Genomic DNA, 27,382 nt, shown 5'->3' on the forward strand with positions numbered 1-27,382 from the left:
TGGCAGGTGAATTTGCAGCTCCCAGGTAAGGCAGCGAGGAGGGGAGCGGGGGTCCCCTCTCCAGGAGGGGTGTTTAACTGAGGTGCTCTAGCGTACCTGGAGTGAGGTTTTGTTTATTCCCAGAGGTTCACAACAGCGTGTGCAGAGTCCAGCTGCACAGCCACCAGTTTAAAAAGAAACAGCAACGACAAAATAAATAAAAAAAGTCAACCCCTCCTATTATAAGATGTGAATGAAATATGTAATTTCTTCAGGTCTCGGCCCGGTTTGGAACTCTCTAAAAACTGAAGCAAACATTTAAAAGGGCTTATTCACTTTCTGCAGGGGGCAAAGTGATGTGGCAATCAGTGGGGGGAGAGATCACACGCCTGCTGCCCATCCCATGAGGGATGGGACAGCACAAAGACCCCCATTTAAAGTGCCAACCATACAAAAGAAGATGATGGAGGAGCAACATCCTTCTCCCCCCTTTTCTATCACAATTTCTAATTGAAACCCATCTTCACCGAGTCACAACCAAGCCTGTTCTTTTGGACATTCACTCAGTTTATACTGGTTTTAAAAAAAAAAAGTTAGTAAAAAAAAGTTATGTTGAATTTCCCAACTCTTTGCCAATGAACTTCCACCAACTAAAGGTCCAGAAACTGGGAGAGCAGAGCCCACACGTTTCACTTGACCCCCAGATTGGAGCAGAGAGCCAGCTCTGCTCTCCAGGGTCAGCATGAGCAGCTCAGCTCATCAGCATCGGAGACCCAGGGGATGCAGAGTCTTGCCAATAAGGTCCTTTTATTTGTTTAAGCCACCTCTGAATCCCCTGAGAAGGGCAACAATATGGGGAAGAACATCCTCCCTCATCCCCCAGGAATAAAATATCAATGAAACAATAATGCAGTCAAAAAAACACCAGCCTGCTGGGTTTATAAAAAAAAAAAAAAAAAAAAAATCAAAAAACTTCAAGACCAAAAAAAAAAAAGAAGAAAACAACCCAAAAGGAAACTAGCCAGCGGTTTGGGTCTGGAAACTGATTCACTTAAATGTTCAAAGTCCAACAAGGAAGAAACGGCAGCGACACCACAAGGGAAAAAGTGCTCATGAGACGCAGCTTCCCGAGAGACGGCAGCGAGTCTGAGGGACAAGGGACCCTATTTCTATCGCCACCGCCTCGTACACCCACCGCCGGGCACCACTCACCACGGGCGTGCGGTGGAAGCTCTGCCTGGCATCCAGAAATGGAACAGACTGCTCCTCCCTCCCTCCCTGTCTGCTCTGGGTGCCTCAGTCCTGGCTGTGTGCACCGGGATGAATGACTAGGGCTGCTTTCTTACTCAAAATGAGGGGTAGGAGAGCTGAAAAGCTACGTAAAGACCAGGATCTGTGGAGTCAATAACAATGTGAAGACAAGGAAGAGATACTCTATGAGACACAGTCCTCAAAAACACAAGCAGTGATGTGCCAAGGGGCTGGAACAGAATCCAGAGAGGTGCCCAGGATGGCCCCAGCTATGTCATGGAGCAGGTTACGCCTCTGCCAGCCTGGGACGATGAGACCAGCTTTCTGAAAAGCTCAACTGCTTCTCCTCTTGCTTCGCTGGGAAGAGATTCCTCCCTCTGTCCCACTGGGGATTTCATGATGTGCCGAGCTGCCAGCGCCTCGGAGCAGCCGACTCTTGCCAATGGGAGCCCAGAAGAAAGCCCTGGGTTCCCAACTGCCATTGTTTTTCACGGGAAGAGAAGCAAAGCAGCAGCAGTGAGCTGGGTTTTGGCCTCGTTCCTGGCTTATGTTTGTTCCTTTCAAATCCTGGGTGGACCTGATTTCTCGAGGGGCTTCACTGACCCCTGGGGAGCAGCAGATGCTGGGGAGCAGCCTGACCCTCAGCTCAGCACGACCATCCACAGACAGGGCAGGAACAGCCACTGCTGCCTGAGCCTGCTTCTGCCCTCACCCTGACCTGAGCAGAGGGTCTGGCCAAGCCTGGCTTTCTGGCAGAGCCCCAGGGAGAGAGAAAAGCAAGCAGTTCTCCCCTTCCTGCAGACACACAGCATCCCAGGAACAGGGCAGGATGCTCACCAGCCTGCTAGTGAGTGCCAAACCTACCCAGACTGAATGAAGAAGAGATCACCGTTAAAAAACACCAGAAAGTGTGAAAGAGCTTTTGTTCTAGACTCAAAAGATCCAACACTTTCTCCCCTACATTAAACCAAACCAAGGCATTGTCTCTACCCCTTCTTACCCTAAACCAAATTTAATTCCCTTTGAAGGGAAAGGGTGAAAAAGATCTATATCCTATGTGTGGTCTGTCCAAATACAGAAAGAAGCCTCTTGGCTTGAAGAGAGAAACCATCGAAACAGAGTAAGTAGCTGTATAGCTTTGCCACACTGCCTAGCACCCTCCCCATGCAGCCATCCTTAGCTAGCAGGGAAAAACAAATAAACTATATATATAAAAATCAGAGTCTTTTCATTCCTTGTTTCTCATTCCATCAAATTTCCTTTTCCAGTAGCTCATCTGCATGCATTCTGGCCACAGAGACCACAATTAATTAATTATTCATTTTTTTTTTTTTCTCCTTTAAAGAAAGGCTTTACAATAACTAAGGATTTGAACAACAACGTGATCAGTTACAAGTCTTTCCTTGCTGTGTGGGACAAGTGTGTACCCGTGCGAGTGTGCACGTGTGTGTGTGTCAGGGGAGGCCACGTTCCCAGCTGTGCCCAGGAGCGTGTCTATGCTCTGAGCACACGGCTGCTGAGTGCTACCACAGTACACTGGCAAAAGAGGAAAGGGCACTACACCGAAATAGCTTATTGACTGAGAGTCTCTGTACAGGAAGGGCTGCAAGCACAGCCTGCTAACGGCCCACGGCTGGACTCTGCATAGATCCTCGTTTGCAATTCAGCTGCCAGGAGAATCTATAAGAGGGAGCTGAAAGAGACCGATATCTCTCCACATATTGCAAGGAAAGGAGGCAGCTGAAGTGTCAAACAACTGCAGAAACCAAACCCAAAAGAAGAGCAATTGAAAGATCAACCAGAAAACAGTTGGAAGCCTTGTCAGAAAAGTTCACTCGCCACGGAGCAGGTAAGAACAGCTGCTGTAGCTAACGCAGCGCAGAACACCCATTCTGCTTTTGAAGGCAGAGACAGTGGCTTCTCCTCATCCCCAAAAGCAACCAGCTCAGGCATAGATCCCTGCTGACAGGACAAGAAAGGCCAACCAACACCAATCCCCTTGCTGGCCCAGGCCAAGAGAGGCAATTGTTAAGTCACCACCACAACGGAGAGACCACTGCAGTCAACTGCATCCCGCTCCGGCCCGGGGAGGGCTGTCAGAAAACCAGATTCTTTTCACAGTCCAAGAAGGGCAGTTCCCTTCCTGAGCCAAAAATGAAACAAAACAACAACAACAACAAAAAAGAGGCTTTGTATTCCAAGCTCCAACAGTGTCTATTTGCTGATTCAGTCCAGCAAACAGGGATTACGCTCCTGGAACAGCAAGTAGAAGCCTCTTCCAGGTAAAAACTGGAACCTCTAAAGTGCTCCTGCTAATGCTAATAGATGAACAGTGCCCTTCCATGCCCAGCAGTGGAAGGACATAACACAGTTAGTGGGATAACAAGCACTAGCATTTAACCATTTATCAACTCCCATCTGGATTGTGGTAGTTTTCTGAAATGCACTTTTGGGAGATATTTCCTATGAGAAGAGGATGTTTGGGGATTTGAGGGTAGGAAGTGAAGTGCACACCATAGCATACCTTGTTCAGCTAAATCCGTTGCCTCGGAAGGCGATGTTCCCTTGCAGAGTCAATGGAATAAAGCATCCTGCAAGTGGCCATTTCACTGTGTCACCAACAAGCAGCTCTTGGTTTGGTTAGAATGGTTCCCCCTTCCCCAGTGGTTTGAAGAGTTCACAGTGGTATAACCCAATGTTTTGGGGAGAACAGAAGCTGAAAAGTCCCCTGTTGCAAGTGAATGGGTGAAGTAAGGGATGCAGATGAGTAATGTCCTCTAGGACTAAGGAGCAGCCCAAGAGACACCTTGCATCTGATCAGGAACAGGGGGAAGGCAGGCACTGGAATAACCGGGAAGCAGAGAAGGGTAATGCCAACGCAGGGAAAGTGCATGATCTGGAGTGGTCTCGGAGTAGTTCTGCAGTGCAAATGTATGGGGAGGGGCGTGGAGAAATCCCTTCTGGAATGCTGCATGAACAGAGGTAAAGGTTGGCATCCATGTGGCAGCGGACTGGGTAGGGGGCCTGTTTCCAGCAGATCTACCCTGTTCTTCACATTTAGTGGGTTTCAATCACCACTGGCTCGTAAACTCCAGATGAGACCCTGGGGAAGCAGAGAGGAAGAAGATGAGAAAGCCAGGTTATTTTCTTCAGTCACTTTGAGCAAGCAAGTTCTTATTCAGAGCTCTCCACTCACAAACACCGCCCTCTAACCCCACACTAAGTACTGAAAATAACGAGTCAGTCTGGCGAGAAGTCAACCTTCGTAACACAAACCAGACAGCTACGTGGCAAGCTAACACTAGAGCACTTGAAAGAGCTGGGTGTAACACATGAATCCTTCCAAAGGACAGAGGAAAGGGGGGGCTGTGCAAAGAGCCAGTGTTCCTGGCTTTGCTGTGCTCCCCATTTTGTCACCAACTTGACACATCTTTGCATTACCATTATTACTTTTTTTTTTTTTTAACCTCAAAAGGTGCTAGAAATGCTCAAACACAACAAGCCAAGACATTGTACTGAGAGCTACTGTGGCAATAAAAGGTATTATGTGTTCAGAAGTCTTTCATGAGAGAACAAGCCCTTGACAAAGACAGAGGCAGAGCAAAGGGACAATAAACCCAGCTGCTGCAGTTTTGCTGCAGGCCAGCAGGAGGCAAAGCTCCCTGCCTGCAGTCGGGCACAGGAGCAAACGGGAACCAACCTCGGTTACCATTTTGTCCTTTTACTCCTTACTTCTAACAACTAGAATCACATTATCCCTCTGAGCTCCTGCTGAGAACTGCATTCATACTCCAGCGCAGCTGTAGCCTGTCACCAGAGGGATCCCGGGGGTGTTAATGTGGGAATAAAGCCACCACGTAGCACAGGATGTCTACAAATCTCTGTAGCAAAAGGTGAAAGTTTCCCCAAGAGCTGACTAACCTCTCTGGAGCCCCTCTGTCCACCAGCCTTCCAGGAAGCCTACCTGTTTCCCAGCTGAATACCGCTCAATGTGGTTGTTCCGTCTCTGCTCACAAACAACCTCAGGTTACTGTCTGCAGATAGAAAAGGAAGTAAGACATCAAAATCCAGAACTACTGATGGCTGCCAGGTGCTCCCCTCCCAGCCACGTTACACAACGGTCACTGTGGGAACAAGAGCATTTCTGGGAAGGCATGTGCACACTTTCGGGTGTTCCTGCAGTGAGAGAACGCTGGGGAACTCCTCCTCTTGCTCTGAAAGGGAGACTTGTGTACATACCAACCACAGCATTGAGCTCTGGAAGAGTAAATGCAGAGAAATGAATTCAGTGATACTCCTCCAGCTGCTTCTTTTAAGGCAACTCCATTGATGGAAGTCCTTAGTCAGCTGAGTGAGGTGTAAATCCCCACATTATAAGAATGTTGCCATATGCAATGATTTAAGGTGACTAATGGTAAACTACAGAAGCACTAATCACAAGCTGGGCTCAGGTTTAAAACTTATCTAAAAACCACAACTAGATAGAAGAAACAAGATTGATTTCTAGGCTAAACTAGAAGATTAAACCAAGTGCAGTGATAATAGTTCTAACAGATCCTGTGACTGCAATTGAGAAAACCCCTTCTCAGGCTCTCAGACAGACCTGATCACCAGCGTGCTGTGACCCATCTTTCTTCCCCCCTTTTTGCAGACACGTGTGCTGTTTCCCCTCCAGTTGTGCTCTCCTACTTTAATAAATATCCTTGGGCTGACCCTGGATGAAGGCCAGAGCAGACAGCTGATGTAACTGATTTCCACTGCACTGAAGAACTGGTATTTTTCCCCCCTCTCATCCTGTATGTTTGAGGTACTGTTCAACCTCTGCTATAGTGTATAGAACAGCAGCAAGTGCTGTTTGCTAAGGGATGTGCAGCTCTCAAATCTACATGGTTTGTCTGTCTACCATAGAAACACCCAGCAAACACTGAAAGCAAATTGCTGTCAAAAGGGGAAGGGAGTCCATGGCAGATCAGATCTGACTGCAAAAGCCTGTCAGCCTTGCTAGAGGAACAGTCAAGACATCCCCTTCGAGACTCATCCTCTCACCTTCAGTATTGCTGACATCTGTGAAGTCCTGACTCTGCATTATTTTCTCCACTATATCATCAGCATCGATCCTGGTGTCATCCACTCGGGTTGGGTGACTTTCCACTGAATCCTTTTTCCTCCTGGGAAAAGAAAATGAAGGGAAAACTTACTCTGCTTTTCAGGACACAGACTTTCAGATACTCTTCTGCTTCTCTTGGCAATAGCCCCCTTCTCAGCAGCTACTTCCGATCTACTACTGCATGAAGACAAAGGAGTAGATTCTGTCTCACCTTCCTAAAGAAGGCACCTTGCTCCTCAGTTACCTACCGGGAGGGTCTATCCAGCAGAAGGGCTGGTCTTGGGGGGCGAGGTGGCTTCTCCAGTTTGTGGTCCCGCTCTCCCTCAGGACACTCCACTGTCATACTGAGCCCTCCAGACGCGCTGCTGCTGGTGGAGGTATTCCGGCGATGGGTCAAGTCAGACATGCTAGAAGAGCGGGAGTGCTCCGTGCTGTAACCTGCAAATACAGAGTGATCACAAACCAGATCTTCTCCCCTTCCTGGAAGCACAGTTAATGGGCAGGACAGCTTCAGACCAGCATTTCTACTCCCATATAGGGAGGTTCAGACATGCATCTGTGAGCTCATCTGCAGAGACTACACAGGAGACTCTGATATTAGAGCAGGGCAAGAGAGATGGCTGAAAATCACTCTCACAAGAGCTCATTGCAGGAAAGAAAGAAGGATGGAGCCAATGCTGGCAGAGCCACGTGGATCAATGGTTACCGGAGATCTTGGACTGCTGGCTGGCGTAGCTGGAGTTCCGCGAGTGCCCCGAGTGGAAGACTTCCTCCGGGCTGGACAGGTTCTGATCCGGTTCTTCTGGGACACCTGCCAAGGAAGAACAGGGCACTCCACTTACACTGTACCCAAGCCAGCACACTGCCTGCTGATCACCCTGAACCAGAGGGATGCTAGAGGAAGGAAAGGGCAAGTCTGTTGGCAGAGCCCTGCTGCACAGGCTAGCACAGAGCTTAGAAGCAGCTGGGGAGTAGGGAAGACAACAATGAGCTTCTCTGTCAATCTTATCACTAACTGTAGCATCCAGTGCCTGAATTTACAAGCATCTCTGGGGGCTTAGAGGATCTAGAAGGACAGGTAGTATCTGAAGATATCCATAGTTAAAAGCATTAAGCTAAGACCAAGAAAGCATCAAAAGGCCACTGGCAGTAAAGTATTAAAACCTCTGTTTGGGTGCTTCTCCTGTTACTACCTTTCCCCTTCTGTTACTTGTGAGAGAGCTCATGCCATTTAAATCACATCTGAATTTGATACAGAAACCTCAGCATAATGCCTGCTCCTCTGCTATCGCTCCTGCTTGTCTCTCTTGCAGCAAGTTTATTCAAAAGCACCCAAGTGTAACACGTTAGCCAGCTTTTTAAGAAGAGCACTTGCACACTGTGTTAAGTCAGTGAGGTGATGAGACTAGAGTGTTATTTTGGTGCAGTGTATGCCTGCACATTTGGAGTGTGCTGGGAAGGAAAAAAAAGCTATGGGAAAATGCAGTGCCCTTGAAAACAGGCTCATAGAGAAGCCAAAGAACTGCATCAGCAGCTGGAACAAGGCCATTAGACCTCAAACCAACTCTTAAAACCTTCAGAGGAACTTTTCTAGAAGATAAGTCTCAGCAACAGAATAGCTGAGTGGAGAACAATGTTAAGTGTCATTGAACACAATGGAAAGCAGGGAAGAGTGCAATACATGAATTATTAAATCCCCAGCAAAAAGAACAAATGGCTTTATCTCCACTAAGAGAAATATGCACATGGCAAAGACTCATGCTTCCTCTCCTCAGCTGTGCTTAATAGATGGCTTTGTTTTTCTTCCATTTTCTTAATGAGCAGAGAGGTGAGGATATGTGAGGGAAAACATGAAAAATTAAATAATTTCTGTGCTTGCAACTGCTGGGAAAAACAAAAAGAGTGTCTGGGCACAGCCAAGCATTGTGTGGCTCCAGGACTGGCATTCATACCCGAGCTGAGAATGGCAGCTCTTGGCTTGGTCTGACGCAGGGAGCCAATCGTGGCTGAACTGCTGCTGCTGCTGCTGGTGGTTCCCTCGCCCTTACAGTTCAGCTGCAGGGTAGAGTCCTGTCCCGGTATGGTGATGGATTTGGCGGTGGAAGGAGGCCTGTAATCACAAACAAAGCAGGTTACAAACAGCCAGGCAGGGACTGGGAATTGCTGGTGCTGTAGGGTGATTCTTTCTCTGGTCTATCAAGAGGGTTCCCCTGCCTGCACCCACCCTTTGTGGTGGGGGGCAGCGGGCAGCCCCCTGTGACTCGTGACATAGCACGACACTGGATTTTGTTTCCTACATGCAAGACTCAGGTCTTCCCTACTTTGCACTGCATCTGGATTGCATTACAGGAAAAAGCAAGTTTCTTAGGTAAAATAAGGCAAAAAGGGACCATATATACAGGACAACAGGCTCAGAGCCTGCATTTTTATCCTCCAGAGGATCATCCAGAGCTGCCTTTTTCTCCCAACATGTGCCCAGTGCCCACCTGGACTCACAAAGCATTACAGGAAAAAGCAAGTTTCTTAGGTAAAATAAGGCAAAAAGGGACCATATATACAGGACAACAGGCTCAGAGCCTGCATTATCCTCCAGAAGACCATCCAGAGCTGCCTTTTTCCCCCCACATGTGCCCAGTGCCCACCTGGACTCACAAACAGGAACCAGTTTGTTGTTGTCCAGCTCTCAATTCCAGCACCCTTTCACTACACCTTTCTGACTCGGGTCAAAAAAGAAACCTTTTATCTCAGCAAACTCATCCCCCTGAGAGAGCACTTTTACAGCAATCAAATAACCTTTTCATTTTTTAAACTGATGATTAAACTCCTTTTCAGTGAGACTAAAGTGTTTTTCCAGCTGTCAGAATTATTTTTCTGGTTATTCTGTGTGCTCCCAACATCCCTTTGTAAATGCTGACTGCAGGGCAGAGCTGCAAGTGCCTGGAGCCCCCTCCCTTCCTCCAGAAGTGTTTTTGGGTGGAAGCCACAGCATGTGCAGCATGGCAAAGTGAATATTCCTGTTGGAGCCCTAACCTCACTGTAGCCTGAAGTATGAACTGGAACTAATGGGCCATATTATGCTTTTTAAGTAAGGAGTGAGAATGAAAAACTTTTATTTGTCTGACTTGGAGCTCTGAGGGAAGGTTGTACATGAGAGGATGTTTGCCATATTTTGGGAAAAAAAAAAAAAAGCAACACTAAGAATGTTTTATATGGGCAGCCAAACAGCCATAAAGGCTTCAGGAAACCCAGGAAAAAAAAAACCCAACCCTCTGTAATCACGTTATCAGTGATTTACACACACCTGGGTACTTTGGGGACTTTGCTTCCCAGGTTAATAAGGCCTTTACAGCCTTCATCAAGCAAACTGTTCCTGCAGCAGCTGTTGGAGCAGCCTGTGGGTCTGTCAGCTCAGGCAAACAGCCTGCTGTGCCCTCCTGCACGACACCCAGGAGAAAGTTCATCTGAGTGCTGCTGAAAGTCAGTGTTCGGAAAGTGATTTCCCAGCACAGCTTAATTCCTACCTAATCTCCTAATGAGTGCCATTTCTCAAAAGCTCTACTGATCAAGGACTATTCTATATGCAAAGCTTCCATTTTTAGACTTTTGCATGTCATCAACATATAAGGAAAAAAATGGCAATGACTGCAAAAATCCTTTAAGAAAATTAGGAGGTTGGAATTTCAGACTGACCCTATTTATATTAAATGGATATGTACATCCAATTCTGTATCATTTCCTCTTGCTTCCACAGTGAAGGAGCAACAGGTATTTTTGTCATCCATATTATTGCCAGACATCCTAGTACCCTAGATTTAAAACATCTGTTAGTGTTAAAAAGTTATGGTTTAAGGTATCTAAAACTTCTTTAGACTAGCAGCATAAAAGCAAAATCCTGTCTCTGTGCAGAACAGGAACTTCCTTCTGAAGCAGAAATTTTTCAGAATCAGATGACGCTGCATTTAGGGTTTGAAAGTCTTAGAAAATGCTGCAGTACAGTGAAAAGCCAATCACAAACCAAACTGACCAAAAATTATGCATCATTTTATAACGTGAATGCAAGCTAATTTAGACACATTAAGGTAGGTTGTAAAATGAGACCTTTTAGCCCAAAATACCACTGCTACAAGAGATGCCTCAAGGTAAAGCTTTCTGCTCTCATACTGTTGGGAGTCAACACAAAATATTTATATATTTTATATTTATATATATCTCTCATACTGTTGGGAGTCAACACAAAATATTTCTCTCAGCACATGGCAGTCTTTACAGCACGCTAAGGCTGGGACTGCAGGCTGGCAACGCTGTTCTGCAGTATGAAGGTACATGCTGTTGGTATATTTGTTAGCTGATTCCCCAACAATTAGAAAAGCCACAAAACTGCTTCATAGCTTAACTGTACTTATTCTTTCCTATTAAAAAAAAAAAGCACATGATTGCAATTTATCTGCTAATTAATACAAATTATGAACCTGGGTCCATGTAGAAGAAAAGGAGAACTAAAACATTTCAGCCTTGCAGGATTTTTCTTGCTGTTTCAATTCAAGATCTTTATCCTGAGTGATACGGGCTGAAATGTGTCCTCTTCCAAGACTGTTTTCTTGATTGACCTTCCCCTTCTGGGAAGTCAGTGAAACCAACCCCAGAGCTATGAGAAATTCTATCCTTTACGCAAGACATGAAGTTTGTTATTAACATCTGTTAGTTTCCAAAACCTAACTGACACTATCAGGGAAAATACTGGCACAACCAATAACCGAGCTGGGAAAACCAGAGCAGAGAACAAACCAGCCAACACCACAGGCTGGCTTCGCTATTCTGGCTGATTCAACAAGCCAGACCACCAGTTTCAAGCTTTCCCCTGTACTTCCCAATCTCAAGGGCATTTTTTCCCTCATCTCCATCAATTTTAGTCTCCAGCAGAGAACAGGAAAAGAACCAGGTGTCCTGGTCTGCCCAGAACAGGGCGAGCACCCAGAAACTCACGTTTTGAAGCAGGGGTCCCCCGAGAGCAGAGACATTCCGATCGTGACCTGGAGAGGGAGGACAAGGCACATGGTTAGCTGTGCTGCAGTGAGCTCCTCACTTCACAACAGCCAGGAGGCCAAGGGCTAGGTGTCAAGATTAGCAAGGCCTAGTTCCTTCCCACAGGAAATCAGTGTCAGGGATTTAGCAAGGTATTTCCTTCCCTGCCCCAAATCACTGGCATCAGGAACTCCAAGTTGCAGGGCTCAGCAGGACACAGCCTGGCCATCCTGACAATGCACTTTTCCCCCCCTCCCGTTCACGCTTTCTTTGATGATAAAGAATGGTATCAAGGGTCATCGCCTGGCCAAGTGGATGCCAAGATATCAAAGGGCAACTCAATTGGAAACTTCCCAAGTCAGACTAGCAGCATAAAAGCAAAATCCTGTCTCCGTACAGAACAGGACCTTTGCTCAGGCCTAGCACTGCACTCTGACTGTGATCTTTCTGAATTCAATGGGATTTCCACTGTAGCAGCACCAGCTGCCAATACCTTTAGGATGGAGTTGTCCTGTCGGGTGTTCTTAGTATCATATCCTTCCAGCAAGCAGCAACGGACAGTGGATCCAGAGCCTGCAAATTCTGCCAGATTTAGATCAGCAAAGCCCAGCTGTAGCCAAGAAAACAATGGAGGGGAAGGGGAGAGAACAAAAATTACTCAATAAAGGGATATGCAATGTCACACCGACCAGAGGAAGAGAGCGCATCTGTGAGTGAGGGCAGAAAACAGGAGCCAGTACACACAGTCTTGTGGCTGTGAAGACCCCTTACTCTCAAGGATGGGAAGGGTCACATTCCTGTTCCCAAGCCAGGTAGACACTTGGGGACCTGAGGAAGCCAGCCCTGCATGGAGGAAGGATGTACAGTAGTGGTGCTGGCCAGGACAGTGTTAACCAGCCCTCAGCCGTTGCATAACCAAGGACATAAAAGGCACCAGGTCAACGATGTGGAAAAAACAGAATCACGCATACACAAACATAAGGCTCTCTTTGTATCGGGCCATCCCAGAATGCAGCAGAGCATGTGAACCAGGAGATGAAAGGATATTGTTACAGAGGAGAGAGACACCGTCCTGAAAAACAAACCCCAGACTTTCAGCGCTGCAAGCTGCAAGTCCAGAGCCACACAGCAGTGCATGTGCCTCACCCCAGAGATGCGACTGCTGGGCTGGGCAACTCCTGGAGCAAAGTTTCCTCAACACTGCTAAGATTTAACTAGCAAGTGATATGTTTCCCAGGCAGAAGGGAAGAGAAATATTTGGAGAGATTTAGTTGTGAGCTCTCTAAACCTCCTCTAACAAAAGGGAGGCAGACAGGGAAGGTGCCAGACAAATTCAAAGAGGGTACTGATGCCTCTAGAGTAAAGACAAACACCATGAGGAGTACTTTTGCTTATTCTGCTCTAATTCCTGATGCGTTAATACAGTGTTTCAAAGAAAAAGTTACAGCCTCTTTTATTCAGAGCTTTAACAATACAAGTCAGTCATATCTCATCTAATCTGATCAGGAAGAGATGCTGTACCCCATATTTGGCCAAACCATCCAAGCATGGAACGTTTGCGTCACTTCAAGGTACAGATCAGCTTCCACGAGAACACAGAGAGAAGGTGGAGAAGCAGCAGCTCAGGCCCAGCCCTTATTCTGTGCATTGCAGGAGATTACTCCTACCCTGGTGCTGACAGCAAGAGGATACAGCCAAACTGGGAAACTCAGAGAAACATCATCCTAAGGAAACGTGGTGCTCTGTCAGCTGTGGAAGCTGGTAGGGAGTTATGGCAGTGACCGTGGTTTGTGCTGTATGAACCCTGGTTCCCCCTGTTCCAAAGCAAAAACCTAAACCACAGCCTGCACAAGATATATGATTCAGGGGAAGACAACAGCAAGATTAGCATAGCTGCTTCCTCCATCTCATTCTTAAAGGGGAACAAGAGCTGATGGCAAAGGAAAAAAAAAAAGTGTGGGATAGAGCAGGAACCTCTCTTCAGCAAAAAAAGGAAGGAAAAAAATAACCTAACTTTTCTCCCTCTTTTCTTTCTTCTTAAGAATTCCCTTAACTCAAGTGTTGCTCCAGCCCTTGCTGTAGATGTTCTTTTGTCTCCTCTAGCCAAGGGCTATGCTGCTTGCTGAATATTCACCGATAAGGGAAAAAAAAACAGTGAATTTTTATCTCTCAGAGATAAACAGGACAGGAGAAAGTCACAGAGGGAGCTGCAATCCATAATTGTTACAAAACTGAAGGACAGAGGAGACATGGCATGACTACACCAGCAGAACAACATGGTACAGGGGTGGCCCAGACCCAGGTCCCTCTTCCTCCACCACAGCACTAACTTCTCTGAGAAGATCAACACTGGAGGACAGAGCGTGGGAGAACCCATCAGCAACCCATACGGTGCGCTGAGGTCAGAAGCTCTTCTCAGGAAGCAGACTCCCAGTATATAGAGGAAGGATCCCTTAACAAAAGGATGTTTTCAGATGTAACCTTTCAGAATAATTTCCTCAGTTTTCCAGCCAGCTGATGGTGTTTCTTCCAGCTCGGGGAAAAGAGTTTCTGCTTTATCAGTCCTTCCTGTTGGCTTCTGCTCTGTAACCCCTGACACTGAAGTGACATTAACGTCAAACCAAAAGGTGCGCGAGTCGATGGAAACTCGGTCTTGAGCACAAACAGCTCCATCGCTCTTGGTGCCTGCTGAAGGGGAACCAGGTAAAGAGGGAATTCACAAGTTGCATTTTCATCTACACCTGCTGACACAATTGCAGGAGTTTTCAGCTGAATGAATATAGTTGAATGAGGTGAGGACTCATTGTTTAGAATGGGAATGGGAAAATAGTTGCATGAACATACGCTACAGACTTCTGCTAGCAACATTAGGAATCCCAGGTATGTCACTTCTGCCACAGGGACCTGCCTGGAACAGGCCTGGTGCACAGGGACAGACTGCAAGGCTTTATCACCCTGTCTAGTGTGACATCTCTCATCTCTGTGCTGTTGAAATGCTCAGGTCACCTCTTGAATTCTAGGAGAATGAGTCTGTCTTCTTCACAGGAGCCCAAGCAAGATACCAGCCCAAGAGATGACAAGTGCTTGAGCTTTGGTCTCCAGTTCTGGGCTGGAGCAACTCTTTCAAAATGCCACTGAACACAACTGGAGACTGAGTAAAAGTAGGTCAGAATACGGCCTGAACAAGAGGCCAGGTTAACTCCACCATGGAGATGCAGATCTGCATTTACAAACGCTGTGGGAAGCTGGAGGATGGACATTGAGGGAGGAACAGGCTGATGCTGTCTCAGAGGCATGTCTCTTCCTCCAGCTATGCTGCTCTCCTGGGACAAGCAGCCCCGCAGAACAGAGGAATAACCTCCCCCCAGTGTGACTTTAGTGAGGAAGAAACTGGTAGGCCTACAGACCATGTCCTAATGAGCAATTAAAAAAGGAATGGTGTTGGCAGCAACATTGCCCTGTGTCACACAGCACAGCAGTACATAGCAGTGAGAGCAGTTCACCCTGCAAAGCCAGTTGCCTCCATGGTCTCAGGAAGGATATTGATTAGAAGAAATTCTTATGAGGTTGTGCGTGACCTGAACATTTGTTTATTAGAAACTAGCAGCAGTGACTCATTTTCAAACAAACATGGTTTTGAGCTCTGTGAGGGCTCAACTTCTAAGCCAACATTGTCTCTTGATGAAGCACAAAGAGGAGAAGGGGGTGGCCCATTGTCTCTCCCATAGCACAGACAAGAAAATGGGAAAGAATAAACCAAAACCACCATCCTTGCTGATCCGTTTGGTTTTTGCCTCGGGGTCTCCTGTGTTTTGGAAGTGGTGATTTCTGCTGTACACTTCTGCAGACACTCGCAAGGCAGTGAGGTGCCTGCCCCAACCACAGCTGGCTGCTGTGTTCTGGAGAACAGAACTGGAGGCTGTGTTTCTTTATTAGCGAGACATTGCCAGAAGCCAAAGAGTTCACATCTGACTCAGAACTTCCCCAAAGTTTGAGGACATGCAGATCATCTTCCCAACCCCCTTCTCAAATCCATATCCAGTGCAATCTGGATCCTGTCCCAGCAAGTAATTTTTTTTTTTGGGAAATCACTTAACTTGAGGCTCAAACTAAGTAATGAACATCTCTCCAAATTGCTTCATGCAGCAGCTGCTGGTTTCTAATGGGTGTAAAGCACTAACAGAAGACAAGACCATCATCACTCTGCCACATTTGCCCTTTCTGTGCTCTTACCTTTGAGTAGGTTTTTCCGCCCTTCAGCTCCTATAATGGGAGACAAAACAAACAGGAAAAGAAGCTATTATATGTGCTGGGGAAACGGGGGGAAAGTCCTTACTCAACCCTGGAATTTGCTCTTAGGATTTCACAAACCTCTGTCTCTCAAGGGTTACCACCCCCCTGGTCATTCCCACCCTCCATCAAGCACCCATGCTGGAGACAGAGGCTCCATTCAAGTCACATCCTGGCCCAAACAATCTTCCCTTCCCACCACTGTCCATGCAATTCTTCTTGCTGCCAAAAAAGTAGCAGTAACCAACACCAGCACTACCTGCCAGAAGCAGAAGCAAGCTGCTCACCTTACGGACAGACACTCGGCAGATGCAGGGGTCCAGGAGTCCTGTGGCTGGGTTGGCACTCATTTTACACACAAAGGTGAATTTCTTTTTCCAGCGGACACAGTTTTCCTGAACTTCCTCTCTGAGAATGCAAAAAGAAAAAAAAAAGAAAAAAAAAACCAAACAAAACAGTCTTAAAATAAAGGTACAAAGCCAAATCAATCCCAACTATTAAGTACAGTTTTAATGACTGGTGATGACGTGGCCTGCAAAGATCCTCTACAACACAGCTTGGTCCACAGCACCTGAAACTGCACCACACAAAGGTGTTGTGTTAGCATCAAGCTTTTCATTAGTCAATACAGGTAAAATCCACCTAGGTTACAGGGAAGACTAATCATCCCATCAGCAGAGTTTGTCTTTAAAACTTTCACAAGCTCTCTGACATTTCCTGCTTAGCCAGTTCAGCTCATTCACCGTCCGGTCTGGACGGATCCAGCCTCTGTAACTGAAATGGGCTGAAGTTTCACAAGCTTATCTACCTCCAGTGTGCCTGTTTTGTACAGCCTCTGTACAGCAAACGTGCTATGTGTCCTGGACAGTTTGTCCTTCCCAGGCAGCCACCCTGCTTCTTGTGCTGGGACTAAGCCAGTGAGGGTGGCCAGCCCAGAGGAGGACAAAAATGCACGTGGAAATGCTCCTGGGTGCAGGCAGACAGGACCACACCAAGCAAACGCTTCACTTCAAATCACTGGGAGGTGGTTCAAACTGTAAAGCAGTCTCAGCCAGGGAGGAGGTGGTTTTTCCTGCACAGCTTCTGAGCAGCTGATGCTGATCTCCAGGGCGAGTGGAGAAACACACGGCTCCAGCGCAGCCTGAGCCCGCAGCAGGAAGAGAAGAAGCCTTCCCGGGTGCAGGAATTGCTTTGGCTTCTGTAGAGCCCCCTGGGGAAGCCAGATTTCACCCTTCAAAGGAGGCAGGTTCAAAGGAGCCCAGAAACGAGGTGTGTGGGTCCTTCCACAAGACTCTGGTCCCCCACTGAGGCTCTGCAGGACCTGATCCGTTTATAGCTCAGAGCTTGGCCCTCAGCCAATTAAGTTCTCAAAGTAATGAGGCTGATGAGGAGGAAAGGAAGGCACTTTTGACAGCTATGAGCTAGCAAGTTTGCATCTCACTGTTATCTCTCCTCTTAGCACAGGACAAAGGGGCAAGGGCACCTGATAAACTGTTTGCTTTACCAGGGAAAGGGAGGCTTCCCACCATCTGACCCGGGCACAGTGCAAGGCAAAGAGATCGGTGGCAAAGGGGAGAACGGCCAGTCTGGTGTTGCCTCAGGTCTCCTCCTGGGAGGGAAGGGGCAGAAACTGGCACACAGCCCTACAAGCCCTTCTCCAACCTCAAGGTGAGCCCAACAGGACAGATACCAGGGACTGGGTCCTGACCCAGGAGGTCCCTATTAGTCCTCTGAGCTATTTTGTGGGACCCGAATGTGCTGGCTAAAGCAAACACAGAGAACAGAAAAGGGGCAGCTGACAAATAACTGGAACCTGTAATCCTCTGTAATGCAGGTAAGGGCTGATCATCCCTGTTTAAAACGTGAGAAAACAGAAGGCAGCACTTCCTTCAAGGCAGGGAACTTGCAGAAGTAAGGCTAGCCATGGAAGTCACTGAAAAGGGAGACATCCAAGTGCTGAAAATACCTTTGAATCTGGGATTAATTCAAGATGAGATCTGGTTCTCATTGCTCCACTCAATTCACTCCAGCTCCTTCAGACTGGAGAAGAAACACTTCCAGAGGGATTAAAAAGGCTTTGCCTATAATAAAATATTCACCGAGCCAGACAAATTAGGCAAGTTAAACTTCAGATGTGAGGTGTCTTAAACCTGACTTAACAGTAGGTATCTCAAATGACCTGAAGGACGGAAAACTCAGGTGCAGATGAAAAAAAGGAATGTAACAGAAGAGAAAACCACTTGTGAACACACGTGCTTCAGAAACTGAAGGAAGGTACACAGGATGCAGGAAACACCAAGTACTTCAGCAGCATTAGTCGTGTTTGAAAAGGAACCACTATTTTCTAGAGAGCAAGGCTAATTCTGCTCACGACACCAGAGCTTCAAGCTGAATCCTGGAAGGCAGCTACAAGTGAACGATCTTCCGAGCAGGCAGGTACAACAGCCCGCTGCTGCAAACCTCCACAGCTCGGAGCTCTACCTCCTGTCACAAGTAAATATTGAAGTGACTGAGCTCCAGCTCCTGAACATGTGGGACCTGAATGTTGCATGTGCCTGGCTCCCCGCAGCTGCTCCCTCAGTGGGATCAGTGAGAACTGCTCTAGCACACGAGTCTCCTCACTCACGAGTTCTCACTCCCATTACAATGCGGCGATGATTAAGCATCTGCTGGATGCTGCTAAATCCAACGAAGGCTGATTACTCTGAAACATGCAAAAAAGTAGTGATTAGTAATAAAGAGCTCCTTCATAGCTAATTTGCTGTTAGCATAAGCTCTGCTAACAGACATTCTGCTTCTTATTAAGGATGTATGTTGGCTTTCCAAAACTGCTGCAGATACCACACAGCGCAAGGGATTAGGGAAAGGATTTGGGGGGGGGGGTTATGTTACCCACAGCACCGCAAACACGAACCCCAGCTGCAGGTGCACGCATAGCTCGGGGCTTTTTATATCTTCAGAACAGTCTGCACAGGGTGCAAAGGAGTTTACAAGATAAAATTCAGAGCTGCTTTCCAGTCACAAGTTTCACAATCATCCAACAGTGACTTTCAATTTTCTTTTTGACTTTAAAGAGCGGCTTTTAAGGGTGGGAGCTGGCTCTGTATTGTTAGACAAGCAAGCAACAGCACTATTGTTTCCAGACAAACTCTAAAAAATTAGTTCCAGATTTCCAAAAGATGGCATGTGGGGAAGCGATGGGCTTTGTCTATCCACCTCTCATCAAGATATTGTTAGGTTGGTAATTAAGGAACACTGAAATAGGGGAAAAAATAGTGGACTCAAATGAGGAGCAATTTTGCATTTAGCCCTCGAACATTCTCTGATGTACAATTAGGAACCATCACACAGAAACCAAAAACACACAAGAAGCACGGGGAGGGTTCTACTGAGAGAGGCGTTTCCTTCCAGCCTAATCACAAGGCACCTAAAAGCAAAGCAGAAACTAACAGCTTCAAACCAGAAGTGTCTAATTTTAAGTTTTACTCTGTATTTGGAGAGCCAGAAATAGATCAGACCAATCCCTGGTACGAGGTGCCAATTAAACGGATCTTCAGAAGTTTTATTTTAAAAAAGCTGTCTGTACCATTTTGCAAAAAGACTGCCAGAAGGTTGAATCCCTGCCAAGCTAAGCTTTGCCCTCTTCTGACTTGAGACTTATTCAAAGCTGTGTAATTACTCTTCCAGACCTAAATATACTTCCTCAGAATAAACTGATGCAACCCTGTGGCAGCTTTTGGAGTTCCAGAAAGAGCTTCAAGGGGATCTTCCAACCCTGGAGCTGCTCATCTCCCTCCAGCTCCTTCACCAGCCAGAAGGGACAGTTTACTGCATCCCCCTTGCCACCATCCTACCCCTTGAGAGAAGATTTACCAGAAAAAAAAGCAACTAGAAAGTGTTTCATCACAGCATGGTGTGAATCCAAGTAATGGGAACGATGCACAGCAGCAACCCACCGGTTCATCGACTTTTACAGAAGCAGCTGTGTGCTTGGTGGAGCCACCAAGGCCTCTTTGGGTTCAGATCTCACACACAGCCTTACTACAGCTCTGGAGACAGGCAGAGGAACAGCCCAACAGATTTTAGAGAAGAGATGTTTACCAACTGTGATTTTAGTGCCACAGACAGAGTGGCACTGTTATAGAAAGCCACAGAGCTCACTGTGAATGCGAGTTCGCTAAAGCAAACGCTTCTAGAAAAAGGCCACGTATACGACCCATGCTATCTTGGGATACCGTGGGCCTCCCTCCCACGTGAAAACCCAACTAATGAAACACCAGGACAGAGATTAAAACTTCTATTTACAGACTCAAAGCTGAGTTGCACCCTACAGGGTATCATGCTTCAAACACGCAAGCTGCTGAAGCCGTTGTGCCTTGCTGAAACGTTTAGAAAAGCAGATGTTTCACTCTTACTTTATGACAGGAGTCACATGTAAGGCAGTTAAAAGTAGGAAACATCATAAAAAGGCTCCAGGCTTAGAGGGAGGGCAACGACAACAAAAAAGAGCTTTCTAACACCAAACCTTTCGGAAGAATCTGATGTTTCATGCACGGGAGCAGATGTGGGAAAACCTCAGGCTAAATGAGATAGTATATAGATAAGCGTGTACAAAGAGCTTCTTATTCAGATTTCCTCCTCCTCATCTACACAAAGAGGGAGGGCAAGCTTTCCTATTTCTGATGCCAAATCCACAGGCTCGCTGTCCTCCCTCTCAGAGATGTGGATCTGTGTCAGAGCCCTCAAGCAGAACTAATCCTCCCGCTTGCTCGCAGCAGACAGGACTCTGCCATCCTCCTCTCTGCTTCACCACTGCACGCTGGAGCACAGCATCACTGAAGCAGCATCTCCATCTGATAAGGCACAAGAAAGATAACACCATTTTAAACAGGCCAAGGAGCCAAGTCCCAGCTCAGATTCATTTAAGTGGGACAGATTGAAAAGCAGCCCTCAAAGGGCCCCCCCGACACACTCCAGCAGTGGGTCTGTTGGGAGGGAGGTAACACAGCCTCAGTGGTGCAGGTACAATCTCTTCAATCACAGAGGGAGGCGGGGGAAATAAATGATAATCAAGTTATTTCATCAGATTGCATCTGAAGGGCAACATCACACATCTTCTACAGCATTTCTTCACACAGCTCTGCTTTCAGCTGCAGAGACTCACTGTTAAGGCAGCTTCCTCTGTTCCCCAGCACTTCCCTAGGCAGGATCACTGACACTCCCTTAGCTTGGCAAAGTCTGGAACAACCCTGTGTTATGCTCCACAGAAGACAGCAAGTATTTTAACCAGGTTATCTATTACAAAACTGTAGGAGAGACCTTTGGTAAGGGCAAGGAAAAGTCCCTGAAAAACCTGCTTTAAAACTGACTTTCTAAAGTGCCCAGGTCAGTAACTAGTATTTGCACCTCTGTGCTCACAGCATGACAAAATTTATACCATCCTACAGAAACAGCAGGTCCTGCTACAAACAGAGGGCCTAATCACTACCTATAAAGCATAGAAAATACAAAAGTGGGTAAAAAATATATATAACAGAAAGCAAGTCTTCATTTAGCCATCAGCTGGTTTATATATATGATCCAGAACAGGTAGGTATCCCCAATTAATGGACTTGGGACAGGGCACTACGTATTATTAAAGACAACTGCAGCTCTAAGGCTTCACCATAGAGATGTCTGGCAAAGAAAAGGAGAGAAATGAACAGCAAACGAGCAGCACTATCAGCAGACAGCAAACCAAAGAGCAGAGTGGGACTGGATCATGTCAGTAAAAGCTCAGGGCTGCTGTCTTATCTTGAGATCAAGCTCATGAGGGCCAAACACAGGTAGAAAGCAGGAGCAAACACAACGCTGGGAAGCTCAGTGGAAATTTATCCCAAGAAGGAGAGGAGAGGTGACACCATATTCCTTGGGGGACACCATACAGGATGATAAAAAGCCAGCTGGATACACAATGCATGGAAATCCAAGGCAGTGTAACCTGGAGGTGAACAAGTGCTCTACAGCGAGTTACTCACACGGAGGGAGAGGTTTTGCTTTCCCTGAGCAGAACAGAAAGGGCTGCAAGAAGCTCTCAACAATAAAGTTACTCTGTACTGGGCTTACATCACTGACCAGAACAACTGCCAACCCAAAGAGCTGGACATCTCCCCCACTGCAAACAACCCCGTATTCTCCAGCTGACAAGTGCTGGTTGTTGTGTAGTAGACATGAGCAGTTATGATGGAAAAATGGCTCAGAGACAGACTGTGGTACTGAGAGAACTAAGCGAGCCTTTGTCATTTGAAACAAGTCTCATTTGGATGTTTCACTGCAAGTGTTTTAAACAAGGGTGCAGCAGTAAGGTCATCACAGCTACCACCTACTCACAAAACTAACTTCTGAATTCCCAGCACATCCATTCCAGTGGCCAGCGGTGGAGAAGGACACCTACCCACATCCCTCTCTGGGTGCCAGCTTATGCTGATCTGGTTAGTTCCTCATTGACAGCAGAGGGGACATACAAATGGGCTCTCTAAATGCCAAATTTGAACATCAATGCTTTTAGAATGCATTTAGAATTCAGATGATCCAGCATTTTTTAGGGAGGAACAAGGTAAGCTCCAACATTTCTGGAGGGCCTCACCATGTTTGCTCAGTTCTGCCTCACACAAGGAGATGGACATCCATCCATCCAGCCATCCACCCACACCTGCTATTCACTGGCACATGGGGAGGTGGGAAAAGAGTGAATAGGGGAGAAGGAAAAGGGGAAAGTCAGCTCAGAAAACCAGATTCCACTTGTGCAGTTAACAGCACAGCTTGCAAAATCCTTATTTGACCAGAGAAGAGACAAATACAGGAAAAAGGATTAACAGCAATGGTACAGGAAAGAAAAAGCTAATGGAATAAACTTCAGTGAGAAACAGCCAAGATTGTTTAACTGGGGGTCAATGAGGGAAGATGACAACAGCACCAAGTAAGTGAAAGGTAGGTGAGGAAAGAACTGGAGCAAAAGCAAGGTGAGCATGAAACAAAAACAGGATACAAAGAATGGTTTAGAAATCCTCCTTGAGAATAAGCTTGTATCTAACAGGCAAGTGATTGACTTTTTATGGCTTTAACCTTATTTCCAGAAGCAGCCTATTTCCGTAGAAGCACAGCTTGTGAACTGCATATTACAGTTCCCTTCAAGGCAGTGATCAATCTTGATAAAGGTCCACCTGTACAAGCCAGGCAGTGATAATACCTGCTGAAGAATAGGGGAGGCAGTCAGTCACCAGCAGAAAACCCTCCAGCATCAGCATTCCTCCTTGTGTATTAACAGCTTCTTTGAAAGGCAGTAATTCAGTTATGTCTGGACTCCAGTCAGGTGCATCCAGACATGGGTCCTTTTCTAAGTGACAGACATGAAATCCTGCACCTCATGGAGAATGCCCCATAGGCAAGAGTCTTCCAGTGCAATCCATCAGTCCATCTCGTGTACTCCAGATCACTGCACTGGGAAGCCACGCTCTCCAGTACATCCAGGGCTTCTAAAACCTAGCACTGGGGGTTATTTCAGAAAAAAAATATTCCCAACCATTCTTTGTATCTAAATATTAAAACCTTTAAACTCCTCCTAACATGAACTATGTCAAAAATACTATCAGAAACCACTGAAGTTATTAAAAAACTGCATGCAGCTGGTGAACAAGTGCTACAGCAGAAGTTGCATAACGAATAAAAATTGTGCCAGATGAAGAAAGAAAGTCACATAATAATGACCCTTTAACACTTAAGCTATAGAACAAGTCAGATGAGTTTTGGAAGGGTAAGTAAGGGTGGAGCAGGGAGAAGGCAAGGGGAAATCATTCTAACAGAGCAGCAAGGGATATGTACATGGCACTTCACAGGCAGGACGTGCCCAGCAGAGCCAGTCTGCTTCGAGGTATTTATAATTTACATTCTCTCATCTCAAAGCAGAGATGAAAAGCTGGACATCAGGAAAACAAGGACCAGAAAGAACTGTAACAGTAAATGCTGTGCAATACATCTGCTGTTACAGGCTGTGCTGAAGACAGACCAACCCTTAAGTAGCACATATCCAAGGACTTCTTGCCACATCTACAGAGCACAAGCTCTTTCTGGTCAGAGGCCAGGGACGTGTGCCAGGAGCAAAAACATCACAAGCAAAGAAGAACCAAACTCTTAAGTGTAAAGAAAGGAATAACTGGAGAGATGACTCAGTTGCTGAAACACAAGTCTGTAATAATGTGCGTATTGAACACCGAGAGACGCATTTGGTTTTTTTGAACTCTGATCATGCACTGAGTCACCACACCAACTCCTACTTCTATTGTTCTGACAGACTACGTTGGAACTGGATTAGCCAAGAACAAACCACGTGCCAGGCTGCCAAGCCCACCATCAGTGCTTTCCTCTCATAAGCAAATTCACAAGGATTTCAGTTACAAACAAGAACAGGTCTGCAGATTTCCCTTGGGTCTGCCCAGCTCAGCTATCAGGTTGCTGTACGTTGGTGCTGCCTTCTCCAGCCTGTCTTGGATGAGTTGTTCCTCTTGCTCCCGTGGTTGCTCTGTGCTACTTTGCAGATAACACCCAGCACACTCTGAAGAACTTGTCTAATTCTGGACATAAACACCGTTCAGATCTGATTTTCCACAACTCTGATCACTGAATAATCAAACATGCTCTATGTGTAAAACAGGCAGGGGAAAAACTTAATCAAGAAAGGCTCCCAAAACTCTTACCTAGAGCCCCAGCCAAGTCAGCTGGAGTTACAGGGGATGAGCAAACCCAAACTGAGATCTCCATGTGACTAGGGGATGGAGGACACAGAGGGAGAGGGTGTTCCAGCTCATTACCAAGTCGATTGCACAGTAAAAACACAAAAGTTAAAAGACAAAAACAAAACTTGACTCTCCCAGGGCTCATTCGCCCTTCAGACAAATCCCAATTCAAATTTCTCACGTGGTTCTAACAGACAGAGGAACTGAAGCTTCAGAAGGTCATAAATGCTTCAGAAAATCTCCCAAGTTTGTTCCGTACAGATGCTTACAAGATTAAGGTAGATTAAGCCACCATATTTCAGTCCACACACGTTTCTCTAACACACCGTAGCCTGGAAAGCCTTTTCCCTTGTGGCAGACTGTAGATGTAAAATGAAGATTCACTGATTATCCATTGCTGATACATTTATAAACTTTCTTCATCCTGTAAGTGTTAGCTGTCATTCTGAAAGATTCTAGATTTGCCCTTTTCTAACTAAATTTAAACCCCTAGTCAAGAAAGACAGCAATGTAAACCCCAGTAAGGAGAACTCTGATAACATCTTGTACGCAGGGTACAAGAGATGGCTGCAACTCCATGATGCAAGAAAGCTGTGTTTGTAAACAGGATGCTTTTATAAAGAATAAAAAGAAAGCTACCTGTCAAAATAAATAAATAAAGAAAAAATTCCATAGATACCCCCCAAGATGAGAAAAATCAATACATGGGTCAACTCAATATTCCAGGGCTTTGCTGGGATAGTAAATCTGGAAAACAAAAACCCTGAAGTGTGAGACTAGGACTAGGAATAACCTCCCTGACTCAAGTGATGTACACCGAGACAAATCTTTTTGCCTTAAGGCAGATTTATGGCACATGAAGACATACTGATGCCAGAATACTTCAGCAACATATTTTTGCCAATATCAAGCCTGTTTTAAGCAGGGGAGTTTGCCAATACAGCTGTACCAGAGAAGCCTTTATAGTGCAAATTAACCCGCACGTGAGGCCAAGTTCATTTCTGGAATAATTTCATTAATAGCGTGTGATGTAACATCATTGCAATTTGGCTCAAGCATGCTGAAGAGCCCTTCAGTAAATAAGCTGCCTGAAGACAATCCTGATGCTAAAAGTAGGTTTAGTTACCCAAAAGGTAACACCCTCCTGTGCTCAGACATGTTCCCCGATGAGTCACTTCTACACGGTACACAGCTAGTCAAAACCAATACAATAGTCCAGGAGAAAGCCCTTTATATGTTAACAGCAGCTTTTTTATTCCACAGTGAACACAGGTGTTTTATGATGGTTCCTTTATAAGGCACCATTCAGCAGTACAAAGCAGGTCACTGGTTTTAAGGACAAGGTACAAACATATTCTTCCTGAACCTCAATACCTATGGCTGTTAGGGTGTATCAGCAAAAAGGCTGCTCGGCAGAAGAGGTTTGCAAATTAAAAAAAGGCTGCTGAGTAAAGCCTGCTGCCCCAACTCATCACCATAATGGTGGTGACAGGCTGGGATTTCTGGATCCTGCCTGTCCCACCTCTCCCTCCCCTTCTGCCCCGAATCCAGAGCGTGTCAGACCTGGTGTTACGCTGCGGTGCCAGAGCCAGCAAGAGGAAGGGAGAGAAAGGCCACAGCAGTTCTCCAAGACCAATATCTCATGATGCAACTTGTCCTAATCAGAGAAAGGTAATTTCATAAATTACATCTTGGTTAAAAGCAGACTATGGGAGAGCTCTGTATTTTGCAACAGCAGTCGGTGCTGGTTAAGCACCAGGGAGACGTTAGCACAGGCTCCCACTGCTCAGCTCCCAGGAGCAGGTTTCTGAGGATCAGAGGGTTTTTACCTCCTCTGTGACTGTCACTACCAGCTGTATTCAGACACATTCCCTTGATTCTCCCCTACTGAGAGCAAACAACACTGGAGACGTGTATGCATCACTTCTGGAGGGAAGACAACATGCAGATTTGTTTTGACAGAAGAGACATACTTGCACAGAAAGCAGGAAAAGCCACTGCTATAAATCTACATCAGAAACGGACCTTGAAGGGAACAGGGGCTGGAGTATGATCAACTACTCACAGTTCAGCAGAAAAGGGATATTTAAGAAAGCAGAAAGGCAGCAAATATAAGAAACAGTTATAGGAAATACACTCCTCCATGACACAGAATTTCCCCTGTGACAAGGAGCACTGCAGGCTGCTGAAGGCAGGGGATGAGCAGCAGTGTACTGGAAAGGAATTCAACCTTTATGCAGATGCAATTGCCTGGTGTTACCCAAGTATGAGATAAAACATAGCAGGCTGCTGACAGAGGCCAGGAAAAGAGCTTTCCTATAGAGGGGTTACTGCACAATTAATCTGTAAGAGAGGGAAGCAGACTACCTCTTGAACAACCCTTAGTCTGGACACAGGACCCTGCACCAGCTGGGGCTGACCTGGTACAGCAAGTCTACGTCAAAGTGTGAACGCTAAAACCATTGCTCCATTCCAGTGCAGTGGAGTATTAAGAGATCTGGAAAGATTGCTGAATTATAAATATCCTAGATTCCTCCCTCATATTCTGTGACACGCAGGCACAGCCTAGGCGATGATGGGAAGAACAGGAACTAGCAAGAGAAGCAGAAAAAAGCAGGATGAAAACAGAGCCAAGCTGGCAGCCCTGTCCCCAGCCTATACACGTGAACAAAAATCCACCAAAAACCACCATACCACACCCAACCTCACCTTTGGTCTTCCAAGCATGGATAAAGCCTGACAGAGTCTGATACAAGGCCAAATAATTCTCTGAGCCTGGGTTTTTCTGAAGAAGCCTTTCCTTCCCCCTCTCCTGGCCATTTGCATTTTTATTTTGATGAGCAATACTATCCCTTAAGGACTGGAAAGAAAAGTGACTGGGCAGAGAACAAGGCAACTGGAAACCTTGGGCAGGGTTCGCTCTGGCCTCCCCATTTTGTACTCCTCACGCTCACCACTTGCA

At 46.3% G+C, this 27,382-nt stretch overlaps 1 protein-coding gene across 1 annotated transcript in view; it reads right to left on the reverse strand.

The window, feature by feature from the left end:
- Positions 1–3,837: 3,837 nt before the first annotated feature.
- Positions 3,838–27,382, reverse strand: part of EEIG1 (estrogen-induced osteoclastogenesis regulator 1) — a 32,189-nt gene continuing 8,644 nt past the window's right edge. Inside the window, exons 2-11 of the mRNA XM_010162959.1 lie at positions 15,937–16,057; positions 15,593–15,622; positions 11,853–11,969; positions 11,321–11,367; positions 8,290–8,447; positions 7,044–7,148; positions 6,586–6,775; positions 6,277–6,398; positions 5,195–5,264; positions 3,838–4,333 (exon numbers count right to left, since the gene is read on the reverse strand). Coding sequence (XP_010161261.1) covers positions 4,288–4,333; positions 5,195–5,264; positions 6,277–6,398; positions 6,586–6,775; positions 7,044–7,148; positions 8,290–8,447; positions 11,321–11,367; positions 11,853–11,969; positions 15,593–15,622; positions 15,937–16,057 — 1,006 coding nt within the window. The 3' untranslated portion in view covers positions 3,838–4,287. The remainder of the gene's footprint in view (positions 4,334–5,194; positions 5,265–6,276; positions 6,399–6,585; positions 6,776–7,043; positions 7,149–8,289; positions 8,448–11,320; positions 11,368–11,852; positions 11,970–15,592; positions 15,623–15,936; positions 16,058–27,382) is intronic.

The sequence above is a fragment of the Antrostomus carolinensis genome, unplaced genomic scaffold (genome assembly GCF_000700745.2).
Source record: "Antrostomus carolinensis isolate BGI_N321 unplaced genomic scaffold, ASM70074v2 scaffold5190, whole genome shotgun sequence".
NCBI lineage: Eukaryota > Metazoa > Chordata > Aves > Caprimulgiformes > Caprimulgidae > Antrostomus > Antrostomus carolinensis.